Source organism: Carettochelys insculpta, chromosome 31 (genome assembly GCF_033958435.1).
Source record: "Carettochelys insculpta isolate YL-2023 chromosome 31, ASM3395843v1, whole genome shotgun sequence".
NCBI classification, from domain to species: domain Eukaryota; kingdom Metazoa; phylum Chordata; order Testudines; family Carettochelyidae; genus Carettochelys; species Carettochelys insculpta.
This window is the reverse complement of record NC_134167.1, coordinates 13,504,273-13,518,412: the sequence shown is the minus strand read 5'-3', so window position 1 is coordinate 13,518,412 and position 14,140 is coordinate 13,504,273. Positions and strand designations below refer to the sequence as shown.

At 53.1% G+C, this 14,140-nt stretch overlaps 1 protein-coding gene across 1 annotated transcript; it reads right to left on the bottom strand.

Annotated features, from left to right (window-relative positions):
• Positions 1-2,637: 2,637 nt before the first annotated feature.
• Positions 2,638-12,502, bottom strand: LOC142004136 (interleukin-1 receptor antagonist protein-like). Its single transcript, XM_074981571.1, has 6 exons — positions 12,426-12,502; positions 12,042-12,096; positions 8,776-8,992; positions 7,827-8,006; positions 4,480-4,631; positions 2,638-2,874 (listed from the first exon to the last, which is right to left on the bottom strand). Exons 1-6 carry the CDS (start codon positions 12,500-12,502, stop codon positions 2,638-2,640), a joined length of 918 nt encoding a protein of 305 aa, XP_074837672.1.
• Between the last annotated feature and the right edge of the window lie 1,638 nt (positions 12,503-14,140).

The window sequence follows — 14,140 nt, the reverse complement described above, 5'->3', positions numbered from 1 at the left end:
CAGCAGTCCCTGGGCCTGGCCTGGGAGAAGGCGAGTGTCCACATGGACCGTCTGCTGGTCCAGGGTGGCCACTTGGTGGCAGGTGAAGACTGCCTGGGGCAGGCCAGCATGGCAGAGACCATGCTGCTGGCCAGGGGCTGCTCCCTGGGTGCCTGCTGCCTCCACGCTCATTTGCGTCACCCATGCTTCCAACGCCCCTGTGGTCACGTGTGTGTATAACTGTCCCTGCAGCCACATCCCCATGCTTTCTGTTTGATATGGAACGATCGCATTCCCTGTACAGCCCGTTATCCCCCCACAGCTTACTTCACAGTTATGGTGAGAGGATGCTGCATACCTAATTTGGTGGTCCTAGCTCTAACCGTTTAGGAGGCGTTCTTGAACAAACAGCTTAGAACAGTGGTTCTTAACCTTTACTGCAGCCTGGATCCCTTTGGTTCTCAAAATACGTTCTCGCACCCCTTATCAAAAATCAAAAATGGAGAGGGGAGGTGTGATAGGGTTCAGGGGTCCCTCTGCACTGCACCCCGTCCGCTGGCAGGAGTGACTCTCACTCAGCAGGTACAACAGGAGGTTTATTAGGCAACAGATGCCCAGTTTCTCACAGAAGCAACAGTGCAGCAGTCAGAGACAGTCCTTCCAACCCGTCCTGGGGAGAAGACCCCGAGGGGTGCCACTCTGGGATGTAGCTTTCCCCCTCCTCAGGCTGGCTGCCTTCCAGCTCTCTCTTCCCCCAGCCTCTAACTGCCCCCGATTCAAACCCAGCTCGGCTCCTCCCTCCTCTTTGTTCAGGGCAGAGGTGTTACCTGCCAGTTGTAGTCCCAGGGTCATCCTTAGCCACTGGGAGCTGCTCTACTTGCCTCTCACATCCAGCCTGACTTACACATGCACTCCCCACACTCCATCACAGGAGGCCCATACACTTTTAAATGCATATTAAATATAAGTAAAATAGTTTTGTTATTACTCACCACAAATAACAGTACAGCAGGCATGCAAAAAATATGCACGCGCTACCCAGAGATGTTGCGGAGTTTTGCTTTGGAAGTAAACTGTAACCGACGCGCTAATAGTTAGCAGCTAACTGAATTCAAACGAATCGGCTGCGTTGCTGCATCATCAACTGCACATGCGTAAAGAAATATCCTGCCGCATGGCAGTAGGCTGTATTTTGTAGTGAGATAATTTCACTGCAATTAGCTTAAAAACTTGAAAATAAGTTTTTTGCTTGTATATTACAGTCATGGTTAAAAACTGCATACTGTTAATAAATATAGCGGTTTGGTGAAACAAAGTAGTTGTACTTATGCGCCTGTGCTTAATTTGTGTTTTCAATGATTTATCTTCTAACAAAATGTGGCAGGTTTCACACCCCCAGAAAGGGTGTCACGCATCCCCAGGGGGTGCGTGCACCCCAGGTAAAGAACAACTGGCTTAGAGACGTGTCTAAAACAGAGTAAGATAGCCACCTGCCCAAAAACCTTGTTGCCACTGGAATTTTAAAAGCCACAGTTTTTCTGTTGGCATTCGGTTGTGTAAAAAACATTTCAAAACCCACAAAAACCCAGCAAGTAATGGTAGAATCAGGATTTGACCTAAAAGTGCTTTTATAAATAATTAGAGATCAAACCTATATGTACAGTGCTGAAAGTAACAAGACATCCCATTGCGCTAGGGCCTCAGGATGCTACTGTAATAATACAATAAAATAACAATAAATAACATTGAATTAATATGGAATTACCAAAGGCAAATGTGCAATATGTAGTTACTGACATCCCATTAATAATTATCATTCTGTGTGTACTTAGTACATAAAAGTGTAAGCAGGGTCTGAACAAATCATCCCGACAGCTTGTTTGGGGGCAGGTGTGTAGATTTCAGATCTCAGCAGGGTCCAAAAGAACCAACAGCAGATGCATTAAAATCAACAGCTGGTGGATCAATCTGTTCACTGGATACCATGTAATGTAGAGAAAGCCTGAGAGACCGACCTGCTGAGGTCACAGCAGAGAGGGGGAAGGCGCCAAAAGGTAACCATGAGGCCGGTGAGGTGATGCCCAGTGGAACTGCAGCCAGTGGGGCACCCTACAGGCAGGAATCCAGGTGGGATGGGATGCTCAGATACCTTCTTCCCCAGGTGGGAGGGGGACACATGCAGCTGACCAAGGACAACTGCTGGGAGGGGGCGATAGCGAAGGAGCCGACGGGGAACAGTAAAGGAACTCAGGCAATGAGGCAGAAGGCTCTGCCCACGCTCTCTGGGGCCGGGAGTCTACTCAGACTTTTCTGATTCTGAACCCTGCTTTGGGCATTCTCTCTAGTGCTTTCCTCGTGTTCGCAAGTGGGGAAGTTTTGCCTCCCAGAGGTGCCCAGGGTGGTGCGTGAATTTCCCAGGTTCCATTGCAGTGCAGCAGGTCAGGGACTGGGAGCAGGAGGAGAGAGCGGCGGCAGTGGTAGGAGCTGCAAATGGCTCCATAAAGAGCCACATGTGGCTCAGAATGCCCAGCTGGTGGCCTTTAGAAAATCTAATGGCAACACATGTTTGGGTCCTCACCCATAGGGTGGGAATCCCTGCCCTAAGTATTGAACCTGGCCCTGGCTGTCGCTGGCAGAAGGTTCACACAAGCGGTTGGTCTAAACCGATAACCGCAGATTGGAGGATAGGATTTCTACCACGTAAAAATCGGTGATGTCCTGCGCTCCGGTTTGGTTCACCACCTGGACGGTTTTGTTGTTGGCTTTCAAGGTGCTGAGGAACCAGCCGGGATGGGCGGCAGACTCGAAGCTGGTCACTGACCCAGAATTGTTCCGGAAAAAGATGAAACGCTCCAGATCCCCGCTCCGGATCTCTTTCATGGGTCCCTTCACCTTCTGTGGGAAATAAGAGCAGTCAGCGAGGCTATGTCAACGCCGCAGACCTTGCAGCAGTATGCTGAGCCTCCTGCGTGGCTGTGCTGGGCCAACTGGAGAGCTCTGTCCCGCCAGCCCAATTAAACCACCCTGCAAGGAACAGCAGGGAAACTTTTGGCACTGCAGCAGGAGGCGGGTATTTTTTCGTGTCTCTGACTAACAAAGTGATAGCGTAGCGGTACCCTTGGAATGGGCGCTCCTTGGAAGGGCTTCACCCTGCAGTGGGACCCCAGTGAAGAGCAGGCCTATAGCTCAGTGTTTGTGCATGGGCCTGCTAACCCCAGAGTTGTGGGCTCAGCCCTTGAGGGGGCCATTTAGGAACCTGGGGCAAAGGGGCCCTGCTGTGAACTTGGTGACCTCTGAAGGTCCCTTCCAGATAGGTATCTCTCCACATCAAAAAGAGCAGCTGCTGCTGAGGACCTAGAAATAGCTTCTACTCTCCCCTGTAACTGTGCAGCTGCTCTAGAGGGTATCACTGAGCAGATTTGATCCAAGCAGGTGCTGAACTTGCCTTTTCTCTACCTTCTGCTTTGGAGGATCATTTACCCGAGGGCAACGCCGGCCCTTGCATTGTAATGCTGCTGCTTTCCCTGCACGCTGAGAGCTTGGGAGGCCACCCAGGAGAGGGTCAAATGCCGTCCAGCTGATTAGCACAGCGTCCACAGCCAGCAGTGTGTGTTTCTATGGTGGTGCACATTGACTACTGGCCTTGGTGCACATAATAAAATTTATTCTGCGTGCAGAAGGTAAAAAACCTCAGGGGGAACATTGCTTACAGCTGTTTCATACGCCTGAGAAAGAGCCTCCACCAGAAAAGGAGCCTAGTCCGGCTCCTACTACATGACATTTGGGCCACTAAGTCAGTGTAAGAAGGACCAGGCCCAACGGTAGACAAAAACAACCCAAAAGCTGCCAAAGCAGAAGCGGGACTTTAAGCCCCAGTGACTGGCTTGTTTGCGCTGCAGGTGGGCGTGAGCCCGCCTCTACAATAGATAGGATCACACTTGCACCACTCAAATTACCTCTTTAAAAATAACCGTGGGGACACAGGAGCTCTGGCAGAGGGTGGGCCAGACCTCAAAGCATCAGCTGAGCTTAGAGACTGAAGCTAATTGTCTTAGCACATCAGCTGTGCGTGGGCAAACCTGTCTACTCACGCCAGGTGCTGTGAGACCAGCTGCGGCAGTGACAGACTCCAGGGGCACAGGAGACAAGTGGCTGTGGTGAATTTGTGGGGACCAGCGAATCTGGCAATGAATAGGGAGTCAGCGAACCTGGGCTCCAGGGCCCATCTCATCCTAGCTCTGCTCCTCCTCTTCCTCTTTGTCTTGTGTAACTAGATGATAAAATCTTGGAGGAAGGAACTGGTTTGTTGTATGACTGTGCTGTCCTTGCAATGACAGGGCCCTGATTTTGTCTGAAGAATCAAGGTGCTACTGTAACGGCTCAAAACAGTGCTGGTCTGGTGAAAGCCAGGAGCCCCAGCTAAAGGCAGCGACAGAAAACAGAGCTGCATTCGGGTGGCTGTGGCGTCTGTGATGGCAAAGGTCTGCGAACCCCACTCACCTCCACCTGCAGCATTGGGTTGCCTCCAGCCATCACACAGCACAGATACAGGCTGTTTTCCACAGAGTTGCTTTCTACCAGGTTCATGGCGACGGGATTGAGGCGCTTTGGAGTGTTGTAAGGGGAGCGGTACAAATCCAGGTTTAATTTCACTGGGAAGGAAAAAGCCAGAGGAAAGGTAGACTCAGCTACAGTAAAACAGCAGCTCCCCTGTCGAGGGAGCCCCTTGAGCGAGGAACCCGACTTCAGTACACAGGAGCAGCCAGTCTCACTGCAAGCGCAGTCCAACAGGTGCTTTTAAAATACCTGCGTGGCAGAGGTTGGGCTACTCACCTGTTGTGATGTAGTGGGGGGGTCATGGGGGGGCTCACAGAGGGTGTGGGGCTCCTGCAGAGGGTATATTGGACAGACCTCAAACTCTCTTAGACAAAGAATTAATGGGCATAAAACAGACATAAAAACACGCCTGATTCACAAACCGGTCAGCCACCATTGTGATGGAGTGGGCCATTCTGTCAATGACCTGAAAGTCTGCGTCTTACTGAAGAGGAATTTTCACACCACTTTGGAAAGAGAGGCTGCTGAACTCTCTTTTATACTCAAATTCAACACATTAACACGTGGTCTGAACCGGGGTGGGAATTTTTAGGTCATTATAGGGGATCTTTCACATACTTGGCTTAATCTAATTCTTGACTCTGCCCCCTCCCACCGCCCTTCTGCTCTCTGATTTGCTCACCTTGATTATATTTTTCTGATTTGTCAACCTTGATTACTATTTTTGGTTCTCTGTGCCTTAATATTGAGTCTGTTCTGGTCTGGCTATGGGCTGAAGAAGTGGGTCTGTCCCATGAAAGCTCAGCACCTAATAGTCTTTAAAGTGCAACTGGACTGCTTTTTGGTTTTGGTAGTGTATAGACTAGCACAGCTTCCTCTCTGTTACTAGGTGACCAGGTGGCACCTTTGTACTGCACATAACGGGGGGAGGTGGAGCCTGAGGGGTTTGAATTGGAACTGGGAGTTGGAAGCAGTGAGTCTGGGCTGGGAGAGAGAGAGACAAAGGAGGGGGCAAGACCCCAGCTCGGGGGGCCCCTCGGGGCCTCCTCTCCCCAGCATGGATTGAACTGGCTGTCTCTGCTGGCTGTACTGACTGCTCTGTACAACTCTGTGTCCTGTCGGCTAATAAACCCGCTGTTTTCCTGCTGAGCGAGAGTCACTCCTGCCTGCAGCCGGGGTGCAGAGCCTGGGGACCCCTGAATCCCATTACACTGGTACAGAGGCACCCTGGACAGAACTCTGCTGAGAAAAGCCAGGGGAGCATTGGCTGGATCAACTTCCAGGCTGAGGCGCTGCCCCAGGGCCCAAGAGGGTGCTACTTAGGGCAACCAGGGCAGAAATCAGCAGCAGTCCGCCCCCATTGGTAATGATGAGTGGCCAGTTTAGGCGGCAGATGGTGCCTGTGGGGTGTGGCTAGACCAAGGATGGCAGCGGGTGACCGAAGCAAGCAGTGGGACTAGGCATAGCTGGTTCCTTGAAGGGAGGAACACAGGGACAGACTCTGTCAGAGGGCAGCACCCAGGCAAGGGGTGCTGTGAGCTTCCAGGGGCATGGACCTCTACAGAGGCCACCCTGGAGTCAGAAAGAGCTAATTCCCAGGACAGAGCTGGGGCCGCTGCTACAGCAGGTGTAAACTGGTCACATTTACCAATAAAACTTCACAGAACCTTGCATGGTGACAAGCATCAGAGAGGTGGCTGTGGTAGTCTGTCTCTTTGAAAACAAGAAGAAGTCCTGTGGCACCTTATAGACTAACAGATAACAGATGAGCGTCATGCATCTGATGAAGCAGGTCTTTGCCCACAAAAGCTTATGCTCCAAAATATCTGTTAGTCTATAAGGTGCCACAGGACTTCTTGTTGTCTTCACAAAACCTGTCCATTTGCCAGTCAAAGTAATGGAAACCCACAGAGGCCAGATAGAAGACCTCACTCCTGGAAAACTCAAGCAGAAGAGCATTTCCCCCCTCAGAACAATAATGCATTACCATGCCAGCAGGGAGAGAGAAAAGGGGGCGAGGTGGCGGTCATAGTGGGGAGACAGATCTGTACAACACAGGTCGCAAAATGCAGCGTAGGGCACATCTATACTAGAAACTTGGGTTAACTTCTATTAGGTCGCTTGCCAGACACTGCAGTAAATACTTGGTGTGAATCCCTACATTCCCCTGGCCCCCTCCACCTTGCCCAGGCCCTTTGGGAGCCAGGCAGCCTTGTCAATTTCAGGGCTCCCACCCTGAGCCATGAAACTGACAAAACTTCCAATATTCCCAGCTGAGAGTGGGGTCCAGCCACCCAGGCTTCTCGCCCCACAATGGGAGCGGGGACCAACCACCGAGCTCTCCAGCAGCTGGGTAGCAGGTGGGTTCTAGCTGCCCAGCTTCCTTGTTAATTTCACAGCTGCTACAGTGAAATTAACAAGCCAGCTAAGAGCCAAGGTAAGGCTGTGGTGCAGATAGGGACATAACTAAGTCCACAAGCTGCCTGATGTGGACCTGCGCAGGATAGACCAGGCCTTGGGTTGACCTAGCCATGTCAGTATCCATAGTACACCCTTGCTCCCACCCCTGTAAGTGCCCTACTACATGCACCTAACTCCACCCGCCACCAGAGGCGTAGAGTTTATGTCAGTGTGGGTTGTGCCACAGTGTCTGTATAGACAGCCTGTTCCTTAAGGGCTGTTCTTTGTCTTGTCAGTTTCAGGGCTTCTGAGGTATGACATTGACAGGAAAACCTTGCTCTGGTCGCCCCCGCCAGGCTGCCACACAGGTTGCCCACTGGGAGCCCTGCTGAACACTGGGAACATGGCAGCCAACTGGGTTCTGGATACAGGTCTCTGCACTGGATGTGAGAAGCCTTGTGCCTACCCTAGGCAGGTCTCTGGTGTCCATACTGGTTGGAGTGTGGGTATCCCAGAGTGAACTGATACCCGGGGAACAGTTTCACACCCGCAGGACTGGTGAATGAGGGTGGAAAAGTCCAAGTATCTGTAGTGAAGAACTCTGGGAAACAGATCTGGGGAACCTGGGGATGGGAAGGATGTGCTGAGGTCACCGCAGAAGAAGTAACGAGGCTGGAAGAAGTTAGGGTGAGATTCTGTGGTTGTAGGCCAGCTACCGGTGTCTGAACTCTGACTCATGACCCAGATTTAAGACCCCCCCAAAATACCCCAGCAGGTGGTGAGTGACTCCCTCACTGGCGTGGGTGATCCCCTGAACTTCATGCCTTTATCAGCAGATTACTGAGAAAGAGGAGAATAAACTAGGGGAGGGAAAATATTTTGCAATTTACCTTCTTCACGGGTTTGGGGGCCCTGTAAATACATCGCCACCAGCTGGGCCTGGCCAGCATGTCGCCGCAGAACTAAACTCTTGTGTGCCTCGTCTCTGATTGTATACTGCTTGGAGCGGGTGTATCTGTAGATTAAGGTCTCTGCAAGCGTGAAGGAGGAGTTGGAGAAGGACACAGGATCTGAAAACATTGAGGACCGAGATCAAAGAGTTACACGGATGGCAACTGCCACTTCCAAAGTTTCACTTGCCTGTGCTGCAGGGATGTCAGATTACAAACCTGGGAGCTCAGTTCTCCTCCCACAAAGCCTGGCGGGAATCTAGATGCAGCTTGACTGAAGTCCATGGAGTTTGCATGAGTGTAAAATAGGACTGATGAAGGAATCAGCTTCCACCCACTCCTAGCTACTCATAGCTCAAGAGCTGCAGTATTCCCCACTGTTCACTCAGGCCTGGCCCCTCTTTCCATTCTATAGGGTCTTACACAGTTTGAAATATCTCCCCCGTACGTGTCCCCCACAGCCGGGAATAGATGCATAGGTTAGTAACAAGAGCGCATCTCCTTTGTGCAGTTCACTTGACTGGTTTGCCTTTGCTCTCACTTTGCCATCCGCAGAGACAGTCCCCATAATCTGCTCGGTTCAATGCAGATGGTCAGAAGAGACACACTCTGCGCTCTCCCACAGACGCTTTCATTCTTTTTTGTACCTTTGATATATAGATTATATGCTATCTTGTGCCTATTTTCCCACACGCAGGAAAACTCTGTGCTGCTAAACATCGGCAAAAGCCTGTAGACTGCACTGGCTAAATTAATTCCTTTCAATTTTCTCTGTCCTTCAGTTTTGTCTGGAAAGCAACACAGTTAGCACTTGGATCTGAGCTTCCCTGAGGCCTGGGAACAATCTCTACGTGAGCAGCGTGCAGGAAAGGCAGCTCTCTATAGCTACCTTCCACCAGGGTCCTGCTGAGCGCCCGCATGAGGTCAACGTCTGTGACAGATCTGGTAAGCCGATTCATCCTCCATCTTGCCTCCTCTCGAGGCTCCTCTGCAGCCTCCCTGACGATCACTGTGCTGACATCGTCAACGGCCTTCCTGTGGCTGGCGTGCGCTGACGGCGGGTGATCCTTGCGGAAGGAGGAAGGGCTGAAGTCGTAGAAGGAGCTCTGCACAGCAACAAAGCAGAAATTTGAAGAGCCACAACACGAGGCACATCCCCTCACATCTTTCATTCCTCTGGATGCTCAGAGCCCACGTGAGCTCCAGTTAAGTTTGGCCTAGTCCTGGCCCATGGGCGGTGGGTAATACAGACAAGGGAAGGCAATTCCTTCCCCAAAAGACAGGGGCTCCCCGCTCTCCATCAGGCTGGAAAGCCTGGGGCTCTGATTGAGCTGTGGCTTCCTGGCCTGCTATCTGGGAAGGATGAGGCAGCAGCAGATGCCCAGCTGCTCCTGGGGCGGGAGCTAGGGCCAGGGCTGCAGCCACCCAGCTGCTCCTGGGGCTGGGACCAGGACCTCAGCCACAGGGATGCCTGGCTGCTCCCAGGGGCCGGAGCTTGAGCTGAGGCCGGGGGGCAGGGGTGTGGGGGAGCTAGGACTGCCCAGTGATGGGGTGATGTGATAGGCTTTGTGGGGACTGAGCCATGGCCAGTAACCCCAGTGGAGGCTGAGGGGTGGAGCCGGAGTTTGCCTCCTAAGCCTGGACTTCATCCACCACCCATAATACAGCCCCAACCACCCCAGTGTGATCCACATTTTATAGCCTTCCTTGCCTTTGGCAGCCACAGGCAGAACTGACCTTCATCCAGCAGAGCCCACAGGGCTCGACTGGCTCCCAGCTGGGCGGCAGAGCACCCTGGCCTCTACCGCTGGGGGACTGGGATGACTGTGGTCCCTGGCTACCCTGGTTAACCCTGTCACAGCAGGGCCCTTTGTGCTCAGCCAGCGGGAGCATCTGTAGCACACAGGACAGCATGCTTCTGAGCTCAGCCTTCAGCCCCGAGTCCTCCTAGGACTCTTTATGCAGCCTCCCTCTGGGTGCCCAGGGGGCAGCTCCTCCAGCCTGGGCCTGGGCCCTGGTTCCCCCGAGGATGGGACTTGGCTCATCACACTCTGTAGCTCTGGGCTCTGATCTAGTCCTGGGACCGGTTCTTCCGGTCAGCGTGGCTCCTTTGTTACTCTTGGGGTGCAAGGTGTGAATGGCAGCTCCCTGTAAGGCTGCTCCAAAGACAACCCCATCGAGCCTCGGGAATCCCAGGGCTGGGCCACGCACTTGCAGACTGGAAGGGGCAGTTCAGACCCTTCTTGTATGCGAGAGAGAAACAAACAGCGGAGACAGCCCCAGGCAGGGGGAAGGCCTGAGGGGAATGGTGAGAGGCCGGGGGCTCCCTGATTGTAACCCCAGGGCTAGGATGACAATGCGGCAGCCTATGCCTAGGGCTTGTTGACAAGTGGAGCAATCCAGAGAGAGGATCAAGCTAAACTAGAACAAGGTGCTCTGATTCTGGAACAAATCTTCCGGTGGAGCGACTCAGGAAGAGCCACTGTCCTTTCCAGCCATGCCCTACCTTAATCTGAATTAGCCTGCAAGTGTGGACAAGGCCTTTCTTTTGTAAGGAGGAGCCTGCGCAGTGTGGACGCAGTGCACCCAGTAAGTTCAAAGGAAGAAGCGGGCCGGGGGTGGGGAGCAGGACGTGACTCTACCTCCCGTGCTCTGAATAAGCCAGCAATCCCTTGGTGCCAGGGTCACTACACCCTTGAAGGTAGGAAGCTGGAGAAGCGTGACTCTGGGAAGAAGCAAAAACAGAGCTCCTTGGAGGGGCAGCCTTGGGCTTTTTTGAGCCAGGAACCCACCTGCTGCTTTTGGTTTGCACAAACACAGAAAGAGGGGGAGGGATATCTCAGTGGTCCAAGCATTGGCCTGCAAAACCCGGGGTTGTGAGCTCAATCCTTGAGGAGGCCATTTAGGGATTGGGGTAAATAGATGTCAGGGATGGTGCTTGGTTCTGTTGAGAGGGCAGGGACTGGACCGAATGACCTCCCAGTTCTAAGAGATGTGTGTTTCCAATCATTCTTTTAAAAAAAAATCTCACGACACTGACAATACCCAACTCATATCATCTGCTGCTCATCTTCACAGGCACAGCCCTCAGTGTCTCCTAGTATCAGCTACCTCTCATGCCAAGGGGCAAATGTTAGCATTCACTGAGGTAGCCCTCTGGGGGCTGTCCTGCTGGGGCTGGTACACCCACATGAGAACACACAGGCCCCTCCCAGAAGAGAAATCAGAAATCCCCCAGGCTATTAAATCTGCCTCAGAAGCACAATCATGTCAAAATTAAACTTGGCTCTTTACCTCCATCTGGCAGGGACAGTCAACTCCATGGTGGTAGCTATGGGGAGGAAAGAAACAAAGCAAAGATAACTCAGCATGAGCTGTGCTAGCCGGGGTGAAACTGGTAATTAAAAACAGTTTCTTCTCAGAGGGTTTATCTGCATGGGGCAAAGGGGATCCGCTCATAGAAGGGTTCCAAGCAGGACCACAGTGACTGTGATGTCTGTCCCAGTTCTTTTTACCAGCAGGGCAGCCTGGACATGACCAGAGCCCTTGCTAAGCCCCAGCCAGCAGCTGTTTCTGGACAAGCCCAAATGGAGACAGCTGCCTGTCTAGACAAGGCTGACACAAAGAGGGCAGAGTGGCCCGAGAAGACAGGCTTCCTGCGGGCGTCTCGGGAAGGCTGTGGCTATTCCCAGCCTGTAGCCATGGCACCTTCACTCTTGCAGCCTGCCTCAGCCTCGCGTGCTCAGGAGAGGCAATGTTGCTTTTTAAGGTTGTTTCCTGGTTGGGGTCATGAAACTGAATTATCCCACGAGAGATTTAGGAGCTGCCCGGCTGATCGGCAGAGCAGCCGCAGCCGCCAGCGTGGGTTTCTGTGGATGGTGTACATGGGCACATGCTGTGGCACACAGAAGAATGTTTATTCTGCGCACAGCTGGGAAAAACGAGAGGGAACTTTGCTCCGCCTCTCAGCTCCCAGAGGCAGTGCAGCTCCTTATCACAGCTGCCCCAGCGTGAACCCAAAACGGCACCGGTGAAGCCCATGTCTCCAGCCTCCCCTTGCTACTGACGTAAGAGTCCAGCCCCCACTCAGCTGCAAAGGCAGCCCTGCAAGGGGAGGGCAGGCCTGCTCCAGAACGAGTAGGAACCGGCCGTTACCTGGCACATCCTAGCAGGTCGGTGAGCATGTTGGGTACTGTGGCCATGGCTTCTCCTGGAAGAGGAAAGACACCGGGTTCAGCCTCAGATATGACATTGCTTTCTGAGCAAGCCCCAGCCAGCCCGTATCATGCTGCAAGGGACCCAGCACCATGCAAAAGCCTCTCCTAGTCGATCTGACCAGATCAGCACTGCGGTGGCTGGAAACCAGGCCAGGCTCTGGTTGCACCTTTCTCCGGCGAAACGCTCTCCAAAGGCACTGCCACGCAGGCCGCACTCACGACAGCGTTTGCAGCCGAGGGGGGTGAAAGGGAGAGGCCACCACACAGCCCACTGCTGGCCGCAGCTGATGAGTGCCTTGGCAAACAAGTGGAAGGACTGTACCTGTGCCCACACAGCAGCTTGAGCTTCGGCGCATCTTCTGCTTCCTGCAGCTGACGGATTTCTTTGGAGCATGTCATCCAGATTTATAGTGTCGCTGAGCTGGGGATTGCTCAGGATTTTAATCGCTGACGCAGCTGGATTGCATAATCCAGAGGGAGATGCATCACCCGGTCTCGTCCACGGGGGAGAACCTCACCCCCCCCACATAGCGTCAGCCAAAAACCCGAGCCCTCGCAGAGATGCCTTGAGCTATTAAGCAGCATCGGATTTATGAAATCGACAGGAAATTGTTTTGTAAACTGAAGTAGTCCAGTGAAATGGCTCTGGTTCAAAATCCCGATGTCCTCTTGCAGGGCTGTCGAGCAGAGAACTGCTCAAGATGCCCTGTGCTTGGTCAAAGAACACGCTGGCACGCTTTGTGTGGACGAGGTATGTGTGTGTAGCAGAGACAGCATAGGGCAAAGGTCTGCAAAGCCAGGCCCGGGTACCAAAAGTGGCCCATGAGTAGATTTTCAGCCCCGCCCCTCCTCCTCCAGACAGCTGGGGGCTTGCGTGAAGCCAGGCTGCCTGGGGGTTAACGAAAGACCGGATAACATGGACCAACCCCCACTGGAATGGGAAAGCTCTGTGCCCTGAGTTATCCACGAACGAATCTGCTGCAAGTAGGACTGTTAGCGACTTTAAAAAGTATCACCGGCACTTGGACCATCCATAGAGGTCAAAAGGTCACCTTTGGGCCCTCTGCCTGGGTAAGGTTGCTGACCCTGAGCTAGGGAGTTAGTCCCTGATGAGCCTAATTACAGAAGCAAGAGCGAAGGGAAGGGAGACGTCAATATCCCCCTGGCCTTGGCGGGCCAAGCAGAGCAAACTGACGAGCCTATGAAACACAAAGGCATCCGCCCCAACCTAAGGGCAAACCAAACAAACAACTTTCTTCCCTGCAGATGGCCGCCCAGCCTCAGGAAAAGGCTCACCATCAGCCCCACACCACACCACAGAAACACTAACCCAGGGACCCACCCCTGCAGCAAACCCCGTGTCCAGCTCTGTCCGCATATCTCCACTAGCCACACCTGGGGCTCGTACACCTGCGCACCCACTGATCGGATACGTCCCGTGTGCCAGCAACGCTCCTCTGCCAGGTATGTTGGGTAAGCAGGACAGTCTCTGCGCCAGAGGCTGAATGGACAGAAAGCCGACCTCCAGAACTGACAGACACATAAACCTCCAGGGGACCACCGCCCCCTCCCCGCCCACTCGGGAATGGCTTTCGAGTGGCCATCCTCTCGCAAGATACACACACATCTCACAGAACCGAAAGGGGCCTCGGGAGGTCACCCAATCCAGCCCCCTGCCCTCTTGGCAGGACTAAGCACCAGCCCTGGAGTTCTCGGAATTGGAGCTCATTTGCAAGAGTGACACATTTAACCTGGGGCTGAACAGAGATCTCAATTACACATTACCAGGGCAATTTCCCCAGTTTGGATGGGGCAGGAAACGCAGCCAGCCTGTTGAGCTTTGTTTACTTCTTCCATGGGTCCTAGTAATGAAGGGTGACCTCACCCCCGCCCCCAGTTTTCCCCCTCCTTCTCCTCCCCCTCCTCTGCTGTATAAAAGTGGAATTCTTATTTTTGCTCCAGACCTGATGAAGTGGGTCTCCCCCACGACAGCTCATTACCTAATCCTGTGCTTCCCAACCCTTTCAGTAACACAGC

Excerpts from the sequence above, each read along its gene's own strand:
- LOC142004136 (XM_074981571.1), bottom strand. The coding sequence starts at position 12,502 with ATGACATGCTCCAAAGAAATCCGTCAGCTGCAGGAAGCAGAAGATGCG. Across the intron at positions 8,007-8,775 it reads CAGCAGGACCCTGGTGGAAG|ATCCTGTGTCCTTCTCCAAC; the intron begins GTAGCTATAGAG and ends CAATGTTTTCAG. Across the intron at positions 2,875-4,479 it reads ACCCAATGCTGCAGGTGGAG|AAGGTGAAGGGACCCATGAA; the intron begins GTGAGTGGGGTT and ends TATTTCCCACAG.